Genomic DNA, 17,996 nt, shown 5'->3' with positions numbered 1-17,996 from the left:
AGTATATTTTGATGCTAATACTTTTTGTACTTTTACTCAAGTACGATTTTGAATGCAGGGCTTTTACTTGTAACAAAGTATTTTTACACTGTGGTATTGCTACTTAAGTAAATGTTCTGAATACTTCTTCCACCACTGACCCGTTGGTGACTGACAACGACTTTTATGGCCTTGTTAGAAAGAAATTGCGAGCTGTGAGTCAGGGTGAGTGGTGAATTATGGCACCAGCTCCGCAGACCTGTCTGTCTGTCACCCGGGCAACATTCCTGAGCGGCTTTGGGGACGTCAGGGCACTCCCCAAGTCTATCACTAAGCCTCCGGACTGGGGTGTGTCCGGGCAAATTACTGGCTCCTATATCACCGCGGAGAAGGAATGACGGAACAAAGGCCAAGGGAGCGCACGCTGAACTGTAAAAGCAGCCGTCGCAGCCTGGATGTGAGCGACACACCAACGCACAACCGAGACGAAAATCCAAACCCGTCCCTTTTTCCGTTCGTCTGTTAAACGGGTCTCGTGTTCTGGTGTGCAGCCCTTATCATGTTTCCGGTGGTTTGACAAACAGGCCTCCCTGCACGCCCTCACTTCCACACCACTGCTTATGGGCTGCAAATGTCCCCCGCCGAATGAGGCCTGTGTATGCTACTGTGGTAGCCGTGCTAACTTTGTGCGGCCATGACCTTCACTACTGTGTGTGTCGCTGCGAGCAGGTCTCAGGCCGCTGACCTGGCCCACGTCATCACTCGCATGCAGAACAATGCCGACCAGGTAGAGAAGAACATCCTGCGGACAGAGGAGCTGCTGACCGCGGTAAGCAGTCCGCACTGAAGTACACACACACACACACAAACACACACGTGTGTTAGGTAAAACTCTACTTTAGGTATGTAAAAGCTTATAATAATGTTTTAAAACACACCAAATGTTTTTTTTTATCCCCCCCTTTTCTCCCCAACTGAATTTGGCCAATTACCCCACTCTTCCGAGCTGTCCCGGTCACTACTCCACCCCCCTCTGCCGATCCAGGGAGGGCTGCAGACTACCACATGCCTCCTCCGATACATGGTGGAGTCGCCAGCTGCTTCTTTTCACCTGACAGTGTGGAGTTTCGCCAGGGGGACGTAGTGCGAGGGAGGGTCACGCTATTCCCCCCCAGTCCCCCCCTCCCCCGAAAAGGCATCCGGAGGAGGCGCTAGTGCAGTGACCAGGACACACACCCACATCCGGCTTCCCACCCGCAGACACGGCCAATTGTGCCTGTAGGGATGCCCGACCAAGCCGGAGGTTAACACGGGGATTCGAACCGGCGATCCCCGTGTCGGTCGGCAACAGAATAGACCACCACGCCACGCCCCCCCCGGACGATTACACACCAAATATTCTAAGTGCACAACAGGTGCATTAGTCTAACATTTACCCCCACCTATGTGTTGCCAGGATGCAGTGAATGAGAAGAGGGGCCAGCCCCTGATCCACCAGAAGGGGAACGCAGACAACCTGGGAGAGGCTGAGGGTCTGATCAAAGACCTCTTCCTGGATGTGGACAAGGCCAAGAGGTTCCAGCATCCCCAGGCCTCCGAGATAGAGAAAGAGTGAGTTCATTTCAGGGGAGGCACAAGGCACCCACACACCCACACCCACACCCACACACACACACAAACACACCCACACACATACACGTACATGCACATGCACACACACCGAACAAAGACTTAACATACCTCAAGCTAGCCACAAAACATTCATGAAATACTCTCCAGCCCTCTCATACCTCTCTCCACCCTGCACACATCTACCGCCGCTTTGCATAGCTCAAACCCTGGCTCCTACTTCCTGTTTCTCTCGTTTGTCAGCGTGAACAACCTCCATGACCGCTGGGTAAAGGACTGCGCCACCTACAGGGACCTGTACGATCCGGTCCAAGAAGTGGACCTCGCTCCCAGAATTGACTGGGCCGCGCTGCTGGATGACAAACAGGTGCGGTTTGGTGCAGCCTCCACCGCGTAGCGTGGTTTGGCCGAGCTGAGGTTACGGTCACATCCGCCGTCCCCCCTAACCGTCTCGCTGCTCGATTCTCGCTGTACTCCGTTTTCGCCAAACTCGCAGTCATTTCGGTGTCTTCGTGCTATTCGTGTCACAGAGGCAGATGAAGGTGGAGGAATACGGCCCCGGTCTGCCCCATGTGGAGAAGCAGATCGCTGCCCACAACATCCTGCATCAGGAGATCGAGGCCTACGCTGACCAGCTGGATCCCAGAAAAGCCCCCTTGCAGGTAACGGCACCGCGCTGCACACATGCACAGGTTGCCCACGGGCCTGCAGAAGAGCGTTTGTGAGGCAGATGGAGGACCAATCGTTCGTTTCTCGAGGGGACAGTTTCACGCGTCTTCCTTTTCTTTCAGGAGCAGTACGCTGCCGTCAAAGAGAAATACACAAAACTTTTGGTGAGTTTTTTTTTTTTGTCCGGGTGAAGTGTCAGGAAGCATGAGAGTCCAGGTTAAGTGTCACGTTGTGTTTGTGTTAACACCGCTGCCCTCTCCACCCTTATCCCCATGCATGACAACTCGGTGACCTCTGTGTGTATGTGTGTATCCGCACTTATTCATGCATGCGTGCACCCGGTATGCCCATACTGACTGGTGTGTGTGTGTGTGTCTCCGGTGCAACATGTGCACATGCCCTCACGCACGCCCGTCTGTTCTGCAGGAGAGCTCCCAGGTGAGGCGCAGCAGCCTGGCCTCTCTGTACGAGTACATGCAGAGCTGCAGCAAGGAGCTGGCCTACCTGTCCATGGAGCAGGAGAAGATCCTCGAGAGAGACTGGAGCGACCACATGCTCGACCACTCCGGCGTTCGCACGGCATATGAGGTGAGCGCCAGTTGTCGGCTGGGAAAACGCCTCCTGTAGGAATACTACAGCATGGCTTGTTAGCTTGTTAGCTTGCCTCGGGGACAGCTGCAGAAGCTTTGCTCCGGACCGGTGTAACCACAATGCATCGCTCCCCTAGGGCGTCGGTGAAGTTTGTCTCTGCGCTGTCTGGAGGGTGTTTGTCGTGCTGAGTACGGATTGCTTCTGTGTCAGCCTTTTCACGTGGTGCTGTCGTGTCGTTTCCGTGCAGAAATTCAAAAAGGCCGGACTCCTAGCGCACGAGAGCGAGGCGCACAAGCTGCAGGAGGAGGGAGATGAACTCATGGAAAGGAAACACCCCGGCGGCCCGGCGATACAGGTACGTCTGTCGACCCGGCTCCCCAGTTCGCACCAGCCATTAGAGGCACGTGAAGCTCGGCCTCCTCCCCCCTTGTGTCGGTGACTGTTGACTCTACGGGATGTTGGGGTGTGTTGTCAGGCTCACAGAGAGGCTGTGCAGGGCGAGTGGCAGAGCTTCCTCAACTTGTGTATCGCACAGGAGACCCACCTGGACAACATCGAGGACTACAAGAAGGTGGGAGATCCCTTTTGTCTTATTCCGTTGCCTACCAACACGGGGATCGCCGGTTCGAATCCCCTACAGACACAATTGGCCGTGTCTGCGGGTGGGAAGCTGGATGTGGTTGTGTGTCCTGGTCGCTGCACTAGCGCCTCCTCTAGTTGGTTGGGAGCGCCTGTTCAGGGGGGTAGCGTGATCCTCCCACGTGCTGCATCCCCCTGGCGAAACTCCTCACTGTCAGGTGAAGGGAAGCGGCTGGTGACTGCACATGTATGGGAGGAGGCATGTGGTAGTCTGCAGCCCTCCCCGGATCGGCTGAGGGGGTGGAGCAGAGCAGCGACCAGGACTCGACCAGGACGGCTCAGAGAATAGAGTGACTGACCAAGTACAGTTGGGGGAAAAAAGGGGGGCTACACAAGTACACCTCACACCTTGGGCCATGTGCACCCCATTTATCTGTCTGTTTTAACTAATTCAACATCATATTTCACAACTAGACTCCTGAACATCATGAATATGTACTCGCTCATTCATTTCCTGACGTAGCCATTATAAAAAACACACATTTCCTGCAACAGTGCCAAACCCTACGACCCCGAGGGAAATGTTTTGGGAGTATTTTCAGGTGCCAGAGGCAAAACAGAACGACTTCAGATTTGTGTGTCTGCCGTATTTATTCGGTTCCATTGGCTGGTGTGGTGTGATGTGATGCAGGCGAGATACAAAACATGCAACTTTTCTGATCACAATAACCACATTTCTGATTGTCAGCCTGAGTCGTCTGGCTCAGTTAGGCGTCTTATTGAAGTGTACTTGTCCAACACAGTTCCAGCTTGAAGCAGAGACCTTGTCTGACTCGCTGAAGAGACTCGAATCTGCCGTGGACCCCAAGTTTCTGGCCAACAAAAGCAACCCTGAAGTCCTGATGGCACTGGAGGTAAGATCACGCTATTCCCCCCAGTTCCCCCTCCCCCCTGAACAGGCGCCTCGACCGGCCAGAGGAGGCGCTAGTGCAGCGACCAGGACACATACCCACATCCGGCTTCCCTGCTCTCAGGGTCAGATGGGGATGCTGGAGCCTATCCCAGCAGTCAAGTGAGGAGACACCCTGGACAGGCCACCAGGCCATCCCATCACAGGGCCGACATACATACATACATATATATATTTTTAATAATATATATATATATATATATATATATATATATATATATATATATATATATATATATATATATATATATATATATATATATGGGCAGAATGGTGGCGCAGTGGTTAGCGCGGTCGCCTCACAGCAAGAAGGTCCTGGGTTCGAACCCCGGGGTTGTCCAACCTTGGGGCTCATCCCGGGCTGTCCTCTGTGTGGAGTTTGCATGTTCTCCCTGTGTCTGCGTGGGTTTCCTCCGGAGGCGCCGATTTCCTCCCACAGTCCAAAAACATGTAGGTCAGGTGAATCGGCCATACTAAATTGTCCCTAGGTGTGAATGAATGTGTGTGTGCGTGTGTGTGTGTGTGTGTGTGTGTGGGCCCTGTGATGGCCTGGCTGCCTGTCCAGGGTGTCTCCTCGCCTGCTGCCCAATGACTGCTGGGATAGGCTCCAGCATCCTGCAACCCTGAGAGCAGGATAAGCGGTTTGGATAATGGATGGATGGATGGATGTCTGGGAGTTGGAGTGCTCAATCAACACAGCGACTACTAGTTATCACCATAGATGTCAGTATGTTAAACAAAACTCAGTGATCTTTTAGGGTTGTTGCTTTAAAACTTGTTCTGTAAATGTCCTCATTTGGTTTTAAAAGTGTGTGTAAATGCTGCCTGATTATAACATGGCTTCAGGGAGACGAGCCAGCAGTGGAGAGAAATGAACAGCGCCTGGCTGCCCTGAAGGAGCTAAGCCACACCATCGCCCCTCTGAAGCTGCGCCGAATCAGACCCACCAAACCCACCGATGTGGTGTCCCTGTGTGACTGGGCAGACCAAGAGGTATGATGGGAGTAGCCTGTCAATCACTCACTCGCTCACTCACTCACTCACTCACTCACTCGCTTGCTCGCTTATTCACTCGCTCCCTCACTCATTCATACATTCACTCACTCATCCACACTCTCACTCATTTATTCACCCACTCACTCACTCATTCACTCACTCACCCACTTTCTCACTCAATCACCCAATCATTCACTTCAACTGCATTGAATTGAAGTATTCGTTCACTCACTCACTTATTACTTTGCTTGATCACTCATTCATTCGCTCGCTCGCTAACTTACTCACTCACTCACTCACTCACTCACAAACTAACTAACTCACTTATTCATTCATTCATCTATTCACTCACCCACTCTCTCACTCACTCACTCAATCATTCACTCATTCAAGTACTTACTCACTCACTCATTCACGTATAATTTGCTTGCTCATTCATTCATTCACTTGCTCACTCACTTGTTCACTCACTCACTCACTCACTCACTGTGGTGGAAACAGTTGGAGAAAGCTTTCACGACAGCCAGTGAACCCCATCACTTGCTTGGAAATAACTGGGAAGTTTTCCCATCGCGAGCAGATGGGATGCACCACTCACTCACCACTTCACCACTAACTCTCTCGCTCTCTCACTCGTTCACTCATCATGGGCTTATTCAACATAATTATGCATTAAAAAAAAAAGATAAATGCCTGTAATTTGTTATAAACCTTAAAGGGACGGTTCACCCCAAAATCAAAAACACATGTATTCTTACCTGCAGTGCTATTCATCCATCTAGATCTTTCTGGCGTGAGTTGCCGAGTTTTGGAGATATCGGTCGTAGAGAGACCTTGTTGTGAGCAGGTTCATGTAGGAGCTGCTTTCTTAGACCAAACTACGCCTACGTGAAACTGCTCACGAGGTCTGTGGATAATCCTGAGGAACCGGGCCATTATTCCTGGAGAGAGACATTGCTGTCGAGCTTTTCAAATGTAATTTCCTCGACGCTTTGAGCAACACAAGCCAAGTGCCACCCGGGTTCCTCTGTGTTCGGGAGAAGGCAGACACCCCTACGGCCAGTATCTCCAAAACTCGGCAACCCACACCCAAACGATCTCGATGGATAAACAGCGCTACAGGCAAGAGGAAGAACACGTCTGTTTGATTCTGGGGTGAACTTACCCTTTGAATCTTTCACTCATGTAAGGACTCGGTGAGGCGCGGAGAGAGGCTCACTCTTAAATCCAACTCCGATGACAAGAACTGGGAGGTCCAGACCAGCAGCGGGAAGCTCAAGACCCTACCTGGAGCCTGTTTCATAATCCCACCGCCTGATGAGGAGGCCTTGGAGAAAGTAGACAGGTGCGGAGCGACGAATGAAAGGACCGGTTTTTGTTGCAAGTTGCTGAATTGTCGAGATGAGGACTAGATAGACACGTAAACCCTGCGGACAAACGACTGACCTCTGGTGAATTCTGATGCCACAGTGTGTTTGTGTGTGTTTAGTCTGGACAGAGAGCTGGCGGACCTGAAGAGACGTCGGTCGGCTTTGATGGCCTCCCTGAGGAGTCCCAGTGTGGAAGTGGTTCGCCCACAGAAAGCAGGTAGGAAGACTATTGGCACGGCCAAAGCACACCTTTCCACTTCCTACCGACCGTTAGGCCACAAGAGACTCCATCTCGTTTTGGTCTGTTGCCTCCCCGAGGTCTTTTAATAAGGGGCCCTTCTCCCGGTAGGCGAAAAAAGGGGTGGTTTGTCGCCAGGTCCGAGCACCGGAGAAGGGGAGATACGCCTGGTGTAGGTCTACACTCTACTGAGTGTACTCTTGTAGTTGTTTGTGTGCCATGTGGTGTGTGTGCAATAAAGAAAGATGTGATGGTGATGTTGCAGTAGCTGCTATAGTGCACAGTGTGTGCGTGTGTGTTGTGGTTTTTGAAGACCAGCTGTTGTGTTGTGTTAGTGTTGATCCAGTAGTGCATATAGTGCGTGATAGTGTATTTTGTAAGTGGTTGTGTTGGCTGTATCAGCACCTGTATGAGCAATTTGTGTGTGTGTGGTAACCGAAGGCCCTGACTGAAACCCCACGGTACACTCTGTCCTCTTTCCCTAAACTTACCTAAACTTAACCTAACCCTAACCCTAACCCTAACCCTAACCTACCTTAACCCCCTCCTCTACCTCACCCTAACCTTAACCTAACCTTAACCGATAGCTACCCCACGGGGCCGAGGGAACACAGGGCCGACCCCCCTTCACAGTCAGCGTCAAGGCTCAACTTAGAAGCGACGTTAGACGACTTCGACTCAAACGGCTTGTTGGAGTTTTTACCAAGTTTTTATTGCAGGAGAGGGATCACAGCTGTCAGTTACTCCCACAGAAGTCATTTAACGTCACCTACAACGAGTACTGGTCAAAGTTTTGCAGAAAGGTAGCGGAGCCGAAGCGGGTGCGTCCCCTCAGCCAGCTGCCATTGCTGACACCCCCGAGTCAGACTTGAGAGAGGTTCAATCTCTGTTCGCTGGATGAGTACATCGTTTACATCGTGACGTTTCGTATCCAGATGTCCAGATGTGTGCCGGGTTGAACTCGGAGTGAAAACGCATCTGCTTTTCATGATGTTGAACGGCGACCGGCATTGATGGGTTTCCGCGCATAAATCTTGTCATAGTTGACCTCCTACACGGGACGGATGCAGATGTGCGAGCCGTAATAGTCCCTCGTGATGTGAAAGATGTGCAATTGGTCTCCCTTTGTCCTCAGTCGCTGTAGCCAGCGCTCCGGATGACCCCAACGCCGCAGTACTGGCTGGCCAGCTGGACAAAATCAGAAAAAACCTGGACCAGAGCGAACGAGAAATCCTGGGCAGGTTGAGGGACCCTCTGGATCGCCGTAACCCTACACAAGACCTGGACAACAGGCTGAAACAGCATGAGGTGAACTCATAGAAATGTCTTCATTAGAAAAATAACGTAATCCCTCAGGGTGACCGTGTTTTATCGCTTCGCTTGTGTTCTGCATTACTATTAGTTTGCTTTACACCAGATGGTCTCGAGCGAGAGCCATTTGCATGGACCTGTTCTTACGAAGCAGGCAGGAAAGAGTTAAGTAATCATGTGACATCAGACTTACTTTGCATTTGTCCCTTGGTGACACCAAAGTGTAAGAGCACCATAGATGTGTCATATGCAAAAAAGCAACAGTAGGGTGTCCGGGTAGTGTAGCGGTCTATTCCGTTGCCTACCAACTCAGAGATCGCCGGTTCGAATCCCTGGTCGCCGCACTAGCGCCTCCTCTGTTTGGGTGGGAGCGCCTGTTCGGGGGGGGGGGTAGCGTGGTGATCCTCCCACGTGCTGCATCCCCCTGGCGAAACTCCTCACTGTCAGGTGAAAAGAAGCAGCTGGCGACTCCACATGTATGGGAGGAGGCATGTGGTAGTCTGCAGCCCTCCCTGGATCGGCAGAGGGGGTGGAGCAGCGACCGGGACGGCTCGGAAGAGTGGGGTAATTGGCCGGATGTAAAGCAACGATAGCCCCATTGCTCAGCTGTGTCTCTGGAAGAGTGATTTTAAATGTGTATAGATATATTAGGAAAACTGCAATTCTGAAAAAAAAAATTCAAATTTACTGATATGTTATTGGCATTCCTGTAAAATCCTTTCCGTTTTATTAGCTGGGACAGAAGCGCTTCGATTTCTGGCCTGTAAATTTCCTTTTCTTTTTATGTCCCTTTCTCGGTGACGTGTCGTCGCGGAGAGGGAACAGCACCCCTCACGAGAACAAACTTCAGACATCTTCTCTTGACACTGAACCGAAGCGTGTTGAGCAGTCTGGGTGGATTAAATTCAGATTATGATCCATGTTTGACCCTTTAGGTCGCCGTGCTGACTGTAAGGAACCTGGAGGCTGAAAAGTCGTCAGTCCAGAGGGAAATGGAGCCCATCCTGGCCAAGAAGCCTTTGGGGCCCACTGCCTCCTCCCTTCCCCTCAAACTCAGCACCGCCAACATCAAGTTTGAAGACGTCAACACCCTCGCTGACCTTTATAACAAGAAGTAAGCAGCTGAATATCATTTTATACCGAGTTGGTGTTTGTTAATTTCTTAGTTTGTTGTTGTTTTTTTAGACCCCCCCCTTTTTTCTCCCCATTTGTACTTGGCCAATTACACACACACCCCCGGGCCGTCCCGGTCACTGCTCCACCCCCTCTGCTAATCCGGGGAGGGCTGCAGACTACCACATGCCTCCTCCCATACATGTGGCGTCATCAGCCACTTCTTTTCACCTGACAGTGCGGAGTTTCGCCAGTGGGCGCGTGGGAGGATCACGCTATTCCCCCCCCCGGTTCCCCCCGAATAAGTTCCCCGACCGACCAGAGGAGGCGCTAGTACAGCGACCAGGACACATACCCACATCCAGCTTCCCACCAGCAGACACGGCCAGTTGGGTCTATAGGGACGCCCGACCAAGCCGGAGGCAACACGGGGATTCGAACCCGGGGATTCGAACCCGGATCCCCGTGTTGGTGGGCAACGGAATAGACCGTCACGCTACCCGGACGCCCCGGGTGTGTTTGTTAATAGGATAATTCAAATGTGGAAACTCTGAAATGTGTTGTCCGACTGTCCGAAATTTGTCCGAAACACGATCCTGTGAAAGAAGGGCTGAAAGATGAAAGCTGAAGGAGAGTCAGACAAATACATTAAAAAAAAAAAGACAGAGAAAAGAAAAGACTCTGAAAATGTTATTACTGTAACCGGTTATTTTCTTGCCCGGTGCGGGATTCGATACGGGGTGTACTGCACCACAAGGCGACATCACTAACCGCTCGGCTAAAAGGTCAGACCCGTTAGCTAGGGGGCTAACGTGTCTTATTAGTAGCTTACACTACCATGCGCACCCCATGGAACGGGAAACATACAGCAGACTATTCGTTTAAAGATAAGTCCCTTTCCTGTGCTTGCCTAGCTTCTCTAGCCTTTTATCCACATACGGTCGGGTCAGAGTTCCTGAAGCTCCTGAGGCTGCTGGCAGAGAACACATTGTGACCTGTTTGGTTCTCCGTGCAGAATTATTTATCCGTCTGCAAACTGGTCGTGAATATGATTCTTCATCTTTTCCACCTGTTTTACAAGGGCTACAGCCGCCATGTTCCTTGAGAGGCAGACCCAGAAGGTGGAAGGCATTGTCTCCGGCTTCGAGAAGCGGCTGGCGAGGGATGGCGCCATCCTCAACACCCCCACCGCTCTGCAGACGCGCAGCCAACAGCTACAGGTGCCGCACTGATTTAACCAACCCCAAACTTTCTTTTTTTTTAATTGAAATTATTGGCTCCTTTGAAAAAAAAAATGATGACAGCAACTAATCTCCTGCAAGGGAGTGAAACATGGTCACATATTTCGGTTACAGCGAGATCCAAAGCAAGCAGGGTCCATCGTACGTCTTCGCTGCGGTTGATTACCTCTCTGTCTTCTTCATCCATCAAACAGACAATGGGAAAGGAGGTTGCCTCAGAGCAGGATGAGATCTACAAACTGGGAAGGGACTTGGAGCTGACGGAGCAAGCGTGCAGCTCCTTGCAGAAAGGCTTCCAAGAGTACTGCCCTGACATCAGCCACCAGAGGACCGAGGTGAAGAACCTGAAGAACCGTTATGGGAATGTCAGCAACCGACTGCAGGAAAGGTGAGGACAGTTTTGCTTTCATTGTTAAACAAATCTTTGCCTTCAAAAGGTGAGATGCATAAATGGTGTAATGACGGGCGTTGATCTCCTGCTCCAGGTCGACTCTAATCCAGGAGGCAGCCAATAAAAATCAAGGATTCCAGAGTGCCGTTCAGTCCCTAAATGTCTTCCTGGTTAATGTGCCAAATAATAAGATTAAACCCACCGATGCTGTGGCTCAGATAACCACCAAGCAGAACTCCCAGAAGGTTGGTGGAATTGTTTCTTAACAGAGGCGAACCAAGAGGTTCAGGGATGACGTCTCGTCTCCATCTCCATTGGAAAAACAAATGGGGATTTAGTCAAACATCTAAAATAAGGGACATCCGGGTAGCGTAGCGGTCTATTCCGTTTCCTACCAACACGGGGATTGCCGGTTCGAATCCCCGTGTTATCTCCGGCTTGGCCGGGCGTCCCTGCAGACACAATTGGCCGTGTCTGCTGGTGGGAAGCTGGATGTGGGTATGTGTCCTGGTCGCTGTACTAGCGCCTCCTCTGGTCGGTCGGGGCACCTATTCGGGGGGGACTGGGGGGGATAGCGTGATCCTCCCACGTGCTACATCCCCCTAGTGAAACTCCTCACTGTCAGGTGGAAAGAAGCGGCTGGTGACTCCACATGTATCGGAGGAGGCATGTGGTAGTCTGCAGCCCTCCCCGGATTGGCAGAGGGGGTGGAGCAGCGACCGAGACGGCTTGGAAGAGTGGGATAATTGGCCAAATACAACTGGGGGGAAAAGGGTCAGGGGAAAGAAATGTGGATGCTTTGTTCTATGAGAGAGGTTTGAAGCACAGGTATAGCATGAACACATGTAAACGAGCATTAAAGTAAGGATATCTGTGAATGGTGCTTCTACTATTTGACAGTTGGCTATTTGTTCGCAGCTCTCTTATTTATACTCCAGAAAATGATTCAAAGCTGACAAAAGGAAGATTTCATGATCGATTTTATTTCACATGGCAAAATGTAAGAAGTCTCATACGCTTGTGTCAGCTACAGACTTTAATGAAAAGCGTATTTCCCATTGAGAGGGAGCCGAGGGAAGAAGTATCCATTATACATATGAATAGTTAATAAATTAGGCTTTTAAACAATGGTAATGCTTCGCTAATCCTAATTTGATAAATCATGTCTCTTGTTTAGAGAGTGGTGGAGGACATCAAGAGGAAATCTGATGATTTAGACCGAGTCAAGGATCTCTCCCTTGATCTGCAGAAAGTCCTAAATGTAAGCTCAGAAAACGCACTAAAGTACACTAATGTCCTCTCTCACAATAATTAAAATAGATTTTTCTTTACCTAGATATTCACTAGATGTTTAACATTTTAATTGTGTTTCCTCTCAGGAATATGAAATCCAATCAAACAAGTATCGGGGTACATTGAAAGATGATGATTATGATGATGATGATGACAACAACGATGAACCTGTGAAATATACCTCCAAAATGGCTTATGCTGTACAAAAAAAGGTATGTTAAAAGAAAGGCACCTACATAACATAGTCTGTGATAATGAGAAAAGATGGGAATTAACACATCAAAATTTATACTGTTACAAATAAAAAGTACTGGTTTATTAAATGCATTACGGTACATTACTAAAAGTGGAGTTAAGAAATGTGTTCAATATGATATCTATAACTCTTTGAATCAAAACAAAAAAGGTGCTTCGGCCACAGCTTTGTTTCTAAATGTTCCTTGAAAAAGACTTTCTCTCACTTTAAAAAGTGCACGTTTTCTCTCACTTTATGTGACAGCCATGACAGTGCTGCAATTTCATTTTAGAGTCATGATATGATTTAATTTTGGCAAATCGGTGTAGGCAGGTGTTGCTTATCAATCTGTAATTGTGCAAGATAGGCAGATAGCAAGTCACATTCAAATGGCAAAATCCTCAGAAATAACTAAATGCATATTTCAATTACATTAGATTAAGATAATACTGACCGCTTATCACAAGTGTAATGTTTTAGTTATGGAAACATTTTGAGACATGAGTCTTAATCTAGTTTTTTGTACTTGAGATAAATTCTTCTTCTATTGCAGGAGAGAGATATCCAGAACCTTTACTCTGAGGTGGCTGCAGAGAATGACCAACTACTCAGCCAGATGGGAATGGCTAAGAACATCATGGCAAACGTATGGTATTATACAATACAAGTGATATCAGTTATCGCAATTCATTCCTGCTGTAAAATTAATGTATGATAATGTGTATTTAGATTTTCACAAATGCACAAATTTATTAGCCAAGGCTCACCGGGGTAAGTTATCCTCTAAAGGCTCTTTGTGTCCTCTGATTTTTATGCAGAATGAAGCGAGGGCTAGCCAGGTAGTGGTCAAACAGCAGCTGCAGCTACAGAGCCAGCAGAAGAGCATGGAGGAGACTGATGGACTGAAGACAGAACTAAGTGAGGAGGTTTCCAGGCGCTTACATGCTGAGAATGACCTGGACACATACAGGAAGAGATTCATGTCTCTGAAGAGCAGACGAGGTGTGGAGAGGGTGGAGGAGAAGGAAGTGGTGCAATACTACCGTGATCCTAAACTGGAGGTTGAATTAGAGTCTTTGAAGAATAAGATCCAAAATGAGTCGGCGAAGAGGTCTAGCAAGCATTCTGAGCTAGAGCTCATCAATGAGAAGATTGTCAAACTGGAAATGGAGCTGAGCAGAATTGAGCCTAAACTGGTGACCAAGGTCCTGACTGAGTATGAGAGAGATCCCCAGCTGGATAAGGAAGCTGGGAGGATCAGAGAGGAAATGCAAAGACTAAGGCGGGAGCTCCAAACACGAGATACAGAGACAGTCCACATGAAAACTGAGATAAATGTTTTGGCACAGAAGAAGCCAAGAATTACAGAAAAGGTGGTAAAAAAGGAAGTGGTAAGGCTTGAGAAGAATCCAGAGATGCTTAAAGCTGTTCTCACATTCCAGAATGAAATATTGGACGAGGAGTCTCGATGCAAGTCCCTCAATGATGACATTTTCAGCACAAGGAGCCAAATAAACACATTAGAGAGAGTTATTCCCACCATCCAGCCCAAGATAGTCACCAAAGTGTTGAAAAAAGTAGAGCAAGACCCAGACCTGCTTGAAGAGTCAAAGAAACTTCAGTTCAGTTTGGAGGAAGAGAAGGATGAAAATGTTATCTTAATGAAAGACCTGACCACCCTTCAGCTACGTTATGGTGAAGTTGAGAAGTTCAAGCCAAAAGTGCAGGTCAATGAGATTGTCAATGAGATTTATAGAGTTGATCCTGAGACAGAGGTAGAGTTGGTACGGCTTAGGAAAGAGCTGCAGGACTGCAGCCGAAACCATGCGGACATCAAGAAAGAACTCAATGTGGTGATAACGAATCTGGACACTCTTCGTTCCCAGAAACCCAAGGTGGAGTATAAGGAGGTGACTCAGGAGGTAGTAAGAGAGGAGAAAAGCCCAGAGGTTATCAGGGAATTGCAGAGACTGAACCACCAGGTCTCTCGCCTTCAGGTTAACCTTGACTCCACATTAGAACTGCTGAGACGCCTGCATAAAGAGAGGGATGAGTTGAAAGTTGAAAAATCCAAGGTGGAAACAAAACTGGTAACCAAAGAGGTGGTCAAGTATGAGAATGATCCACTGCTGGAGAAGGAAGCTGACAGACTTAGAAGAGATGTGAGAGAGGAGATTCATCAGCGGCGCAGTGTGGAGGAGGCACTCTTTGACCTTCAGAACAAATATATTGTCCTTGAGAGGCAGAAACCAGAAGAGAAGATTGTAAAGCGGGAAGTGGTGCGTATTGAGAAGGACCCCAAGCAGATGCTAGAGCATGACAGGTTGAACAAGACCCTCGATGAAGAACTAAAAAGCCGCAGAAAGCTGGAATTAGAGGTTAGACAACTCAGAGCTCTGGTTGAAGAAAAGGAGAGTACCCTGGCTCAGATGGATGATCGTCAGAAAAAGTTTCAAGTAGAGACAGAGCTTAGGCAGATCAAATCTCGCGTTCTTGAATTTGAAAGTGCTCCACCACCAGTTGAGGAGAACATCATCATCGAGGAGGTACTCAAAGTGGAGAGAGATCCCAAGCTGGAGAAACTAACTAATGATTTACGTGTGAACATGGAGACAGAGAGCAACAATATCAGCCACCTACAGAGAGAAATCATCAATCTTAAGATGAAGTTGGAAATTTTGCAAAGAGAGAAGACCATGGAAAGGGTTGTTTACAAAGAGATTGTCCGTGTGGAGAAAGACCCTGTGGTTGAGGCTGAGAGGGGTCACCTTAGAGAACTTGTAACGCAGGAAAGAAATTTCAGGAGGAATCAGGAAGATGATATTCAGAACCTCAAAACTAAAAGTTCTCGACTGCAGATGACTCTGTCCACCACCTCTCAGGAGGAGACCGCTCTCACTCTCAATTGCAATGCTCTCCAGAAAGAGAAGGAGAATCTCCTCAGAGAGCTCAAGACCCTAGAGTCTGAGAGAGAGAAAATCAGTATTACCTTCCAGCAGCAGTCTAAGCTTATGAGCGAGCGAAATCAGTTGAGTCGGCAAAGGAGTCTCAAGCTGGAGTCTGATGTGCATCGTTTGGAGAGAGACATCCAGAATGAAAAAGACACAATACAAAAAAAGGAGACTCTCATTGCAGAGCTGCAGAATAATCTGAAGAAAGAGGAACACTCTGAGACTCACACCAGAGAGACAAACGTCTCCACAAAGATCACCATCCTCGATCCAGAGACAGGTAAAGATATGTCTCCCTATGATGCCTATCTGCAGGGCCTGATTGACCGCAATCAGTACATTCACCTCCAGGAGCTGGAGTGTAACTGGGAAGAGATTACTTCAATGGGTCCAGATGGGGAGACTTCAGTCCTGCAGGATCGCAAGAGTGGGAAGCAGTTCTCTGTCAAGGATGCTCTGGGGGATGGTCGCTTGACCCAGTATGACTTGCAGCTCTACAAGAGTGGAAAAATGCCTATCTCTGAATTTGCTCTACTAGTGGCTGGGGAAACCAAAAAGCCCTACATTCCTTTAACTAAAACCCCAAGGTCACCCACCAAAGCCAACCCAACCTCTCCTTTGAACTCCATGCCATCGTCATTAAGAGCCTCCTACCCTAGTCTCAGTACTTACAATAATAGCAATTTAACCAAAACTTACAATAGTGGGAGTTTGACCAACCTGACTACTTCAGTGGGTGATGAGTTGTACCCCATCTGTGGTGTTTTTGATATCACAACTGAAAGCCGCATGTCTGTGAGAAGTGCACTTACTCGCAAACTCATTGATGCAGACACAGCTTTAAAGCTCCTGGAAGCCCAGGCAGCCTCAGGTGGCATTGCTGACCTCAGCAAAAAAGACAAATTGTCGGTTCACAAGGCAGCTCAGCACAGTCTCATTGATAAGAGCCATATGCATAAGCTCCTTAACGCTCAGAAGGCCTTCACTGGAGTAGAGGATCCTGTGACTAAGGAACGTCTCTCAGTGGGGAAAGCAGCAGAGAAAGGCTGGATTCCCCATGATAATGCCATGAGATACATGGAAGTTCAGTGCCTGACTGGAGGGCTGGTGAATCCCAGCAAAGTAGGCCGCATAAGTATCGCCGAAGCTCTAAACAGCAAGATGATCGACAGCGCGACTGCTAAAGACCTGCAAGATGTGTCTTCCTATGCAAAAGAGCTGGTTGACCCCATTACTAAAGAGAAAATTTCATACAAGCAGGCAATGGATCGCTGTAGGCGAGACATCATCACGGGGCTCTTACTGCTTCCTGTAGCCTCCACCGATGCCTCAAATGCTCCATCGTACTCAAACTATCGGTTCAGCGCCCCCCACAGCCAAGTCTAGACCTGTGCTGTTGAAGAAATACCACAAATAATTTGCCACAGTGTCCGGTGCTAAAAGTTATCTGAAATAAAATGAAATGATAAATTCGTGTCAAGAAAAAAAAATGGAAATGTAATATTTTCATATGTTTACATTAACTTTTAAAACATCATTACGCTGTTTTTTTTGGGTTACATTGTAAATGCTTATCTTTTCTTTTACAGTGATTTGTAGGAACTGCTATGAAAATGACATGAGATGTTTAAATATGAATGGATTTACATGTTGGTTTTCCAGTATTCTTGATCTAATTCCAATATGCATACTAACCGATAAGACTCATTAAACAACTGAAGCCGTGCATTCTTGTTTTTTTATGTCATCAGTTATTAGAATTGTTCAGTTTTTTTTAACAATGACAATATTGCATCTATTAGTATGAAAAAGGATTGTAGGCACAATTTACATTGCTGTGTTTGGAAAAACAAGATGGATGTTTTATCATATACATCACCAAAGAATGTAAACATTTCAGATTTGTATCACAGTAGATGACAGGAATTCCCAACATGATATTTTAATAGTCTGGCCTCTGAATATGTTTCATTATTCAGAGTGTTTTTGTTTTAAATTTTTATTTTCCCCCGTTTTTCTCCCCAATTGTACTTGGCCAATTACCCCGCTCTTCCGAGCCGCCCCGGTCGCTGCTCCACCCCCCTCTGCGCATCCGGGGACGGCTGCAGACTACCACATGCCTCCTGCAATACACGTGGAGTCGCCAGTCGCGTCTTTTCACCTGGCAGCGAGGAATTTCGCCAGGGGGACGTTCCCCCCCCCCCCTGAACAGACGCCCGGACCCTACCAGAGGAGGCGCTAGTGCAGCGAGCAGGACAAATATCCACATCCGGATCCGGCCAATTAGGGACGCCCGACCCAGCTGGAGGCAACGCGAGGATTCGAACCGGCGATCCCCGCCTTGGTAGACCGCCACCCGGACGCCCACCACCATTCAGCGTGTTAACGTGGCTCTACACCGGATTGCGATGCTGAGGTTAGTGTCACCGGAACGTTCTCG

At 48.5% G+C, this 17,996-nt stretch overlaps 1 protein-coding gene across 1 annotated transcript; it reads left to right on the top strand.

The window, feature by feature from the left end:
* The first annotated feature begins 709 nt into the window (after positions 1–709).
* On the top strand, positions 710–17,276 carry LOC130119690 (envoplakin-like). Its single transcript, XM_056288287.1, has 21 exons — positions 710–808; positions 1,436–1,590; positions 1,852–1,975; positions 2,139–2,270; positions 2,400–2,441; positions 2,704–2,865; positions 3,116–3,223; positions 3,344–3,439; positions 4,251–4,361; positions 5,264–5,410; positions 6,604–6,758; positions 6,903–7,000; positions 8,157–8,329; positions 9,268–9,446; positions 10,527–10,665; positions 10,881–11,074; positions 11,172–11,322; positions 12,255–12,338; positions 12,457–12,582; positions 13,159–13,251; positions 13,424–17,276. Exons 1-21 carry the CDS (start codon positions 746–748, stop codon positions 16,940–16,942), a joined length of 6,051 nt encoding a protein of 2,016 aa, XP_056144262.1. The 5' UTR covers positions 710–745; the 3' UTR covers positions 16,943–17,276.
* Positions 17,277–17,996: the final 720 nt, after the last annotated feature.

Source organism: Lampris incognitus, chromosome 10 (genome assembly GCF_029633865.1).
Source record: "Lampris incognitus isolate fLamInc1 chromosome 10, fLamInc1.hap2, whole genome shotgun sequence".
NCBI classification, from domain to species: domain Eukaryota; kingdom Metazoa; phylum Chordata; class Actinopteri; order Lampriformes; family Lampridae; genus Lampris; species Lampris incognitus.
The sequence above is the reverse complement of the archived record's forward strand: the minus strand, read 5'-3'. Positions and strand labels throughout refer to the sequence as shown.

Coding starts and splice junctions, on each gene's coding strand:
- LOC130119690 (XM_056288287.1), top strand. CDS start 746: ATGCAGAACAATGCCGACCAGGTAGAGAAGAACATCCTGCGGACAGAG. Junction 6,759..6,902: donor GCCTTGGAGAAAGTAGACAG/GTGCGGAGCGAC, acceptor GTGTGTGTTTAG/TCTGGACAGAGAGCTGGCGG. Junction 11,323..12,254: donor CCAAGCAGAACTCCCAGAAG/GTTGGTGGAATT, acceptor TCTCTTGTTTAG/AGAGTGGTGGAGGACATCAA.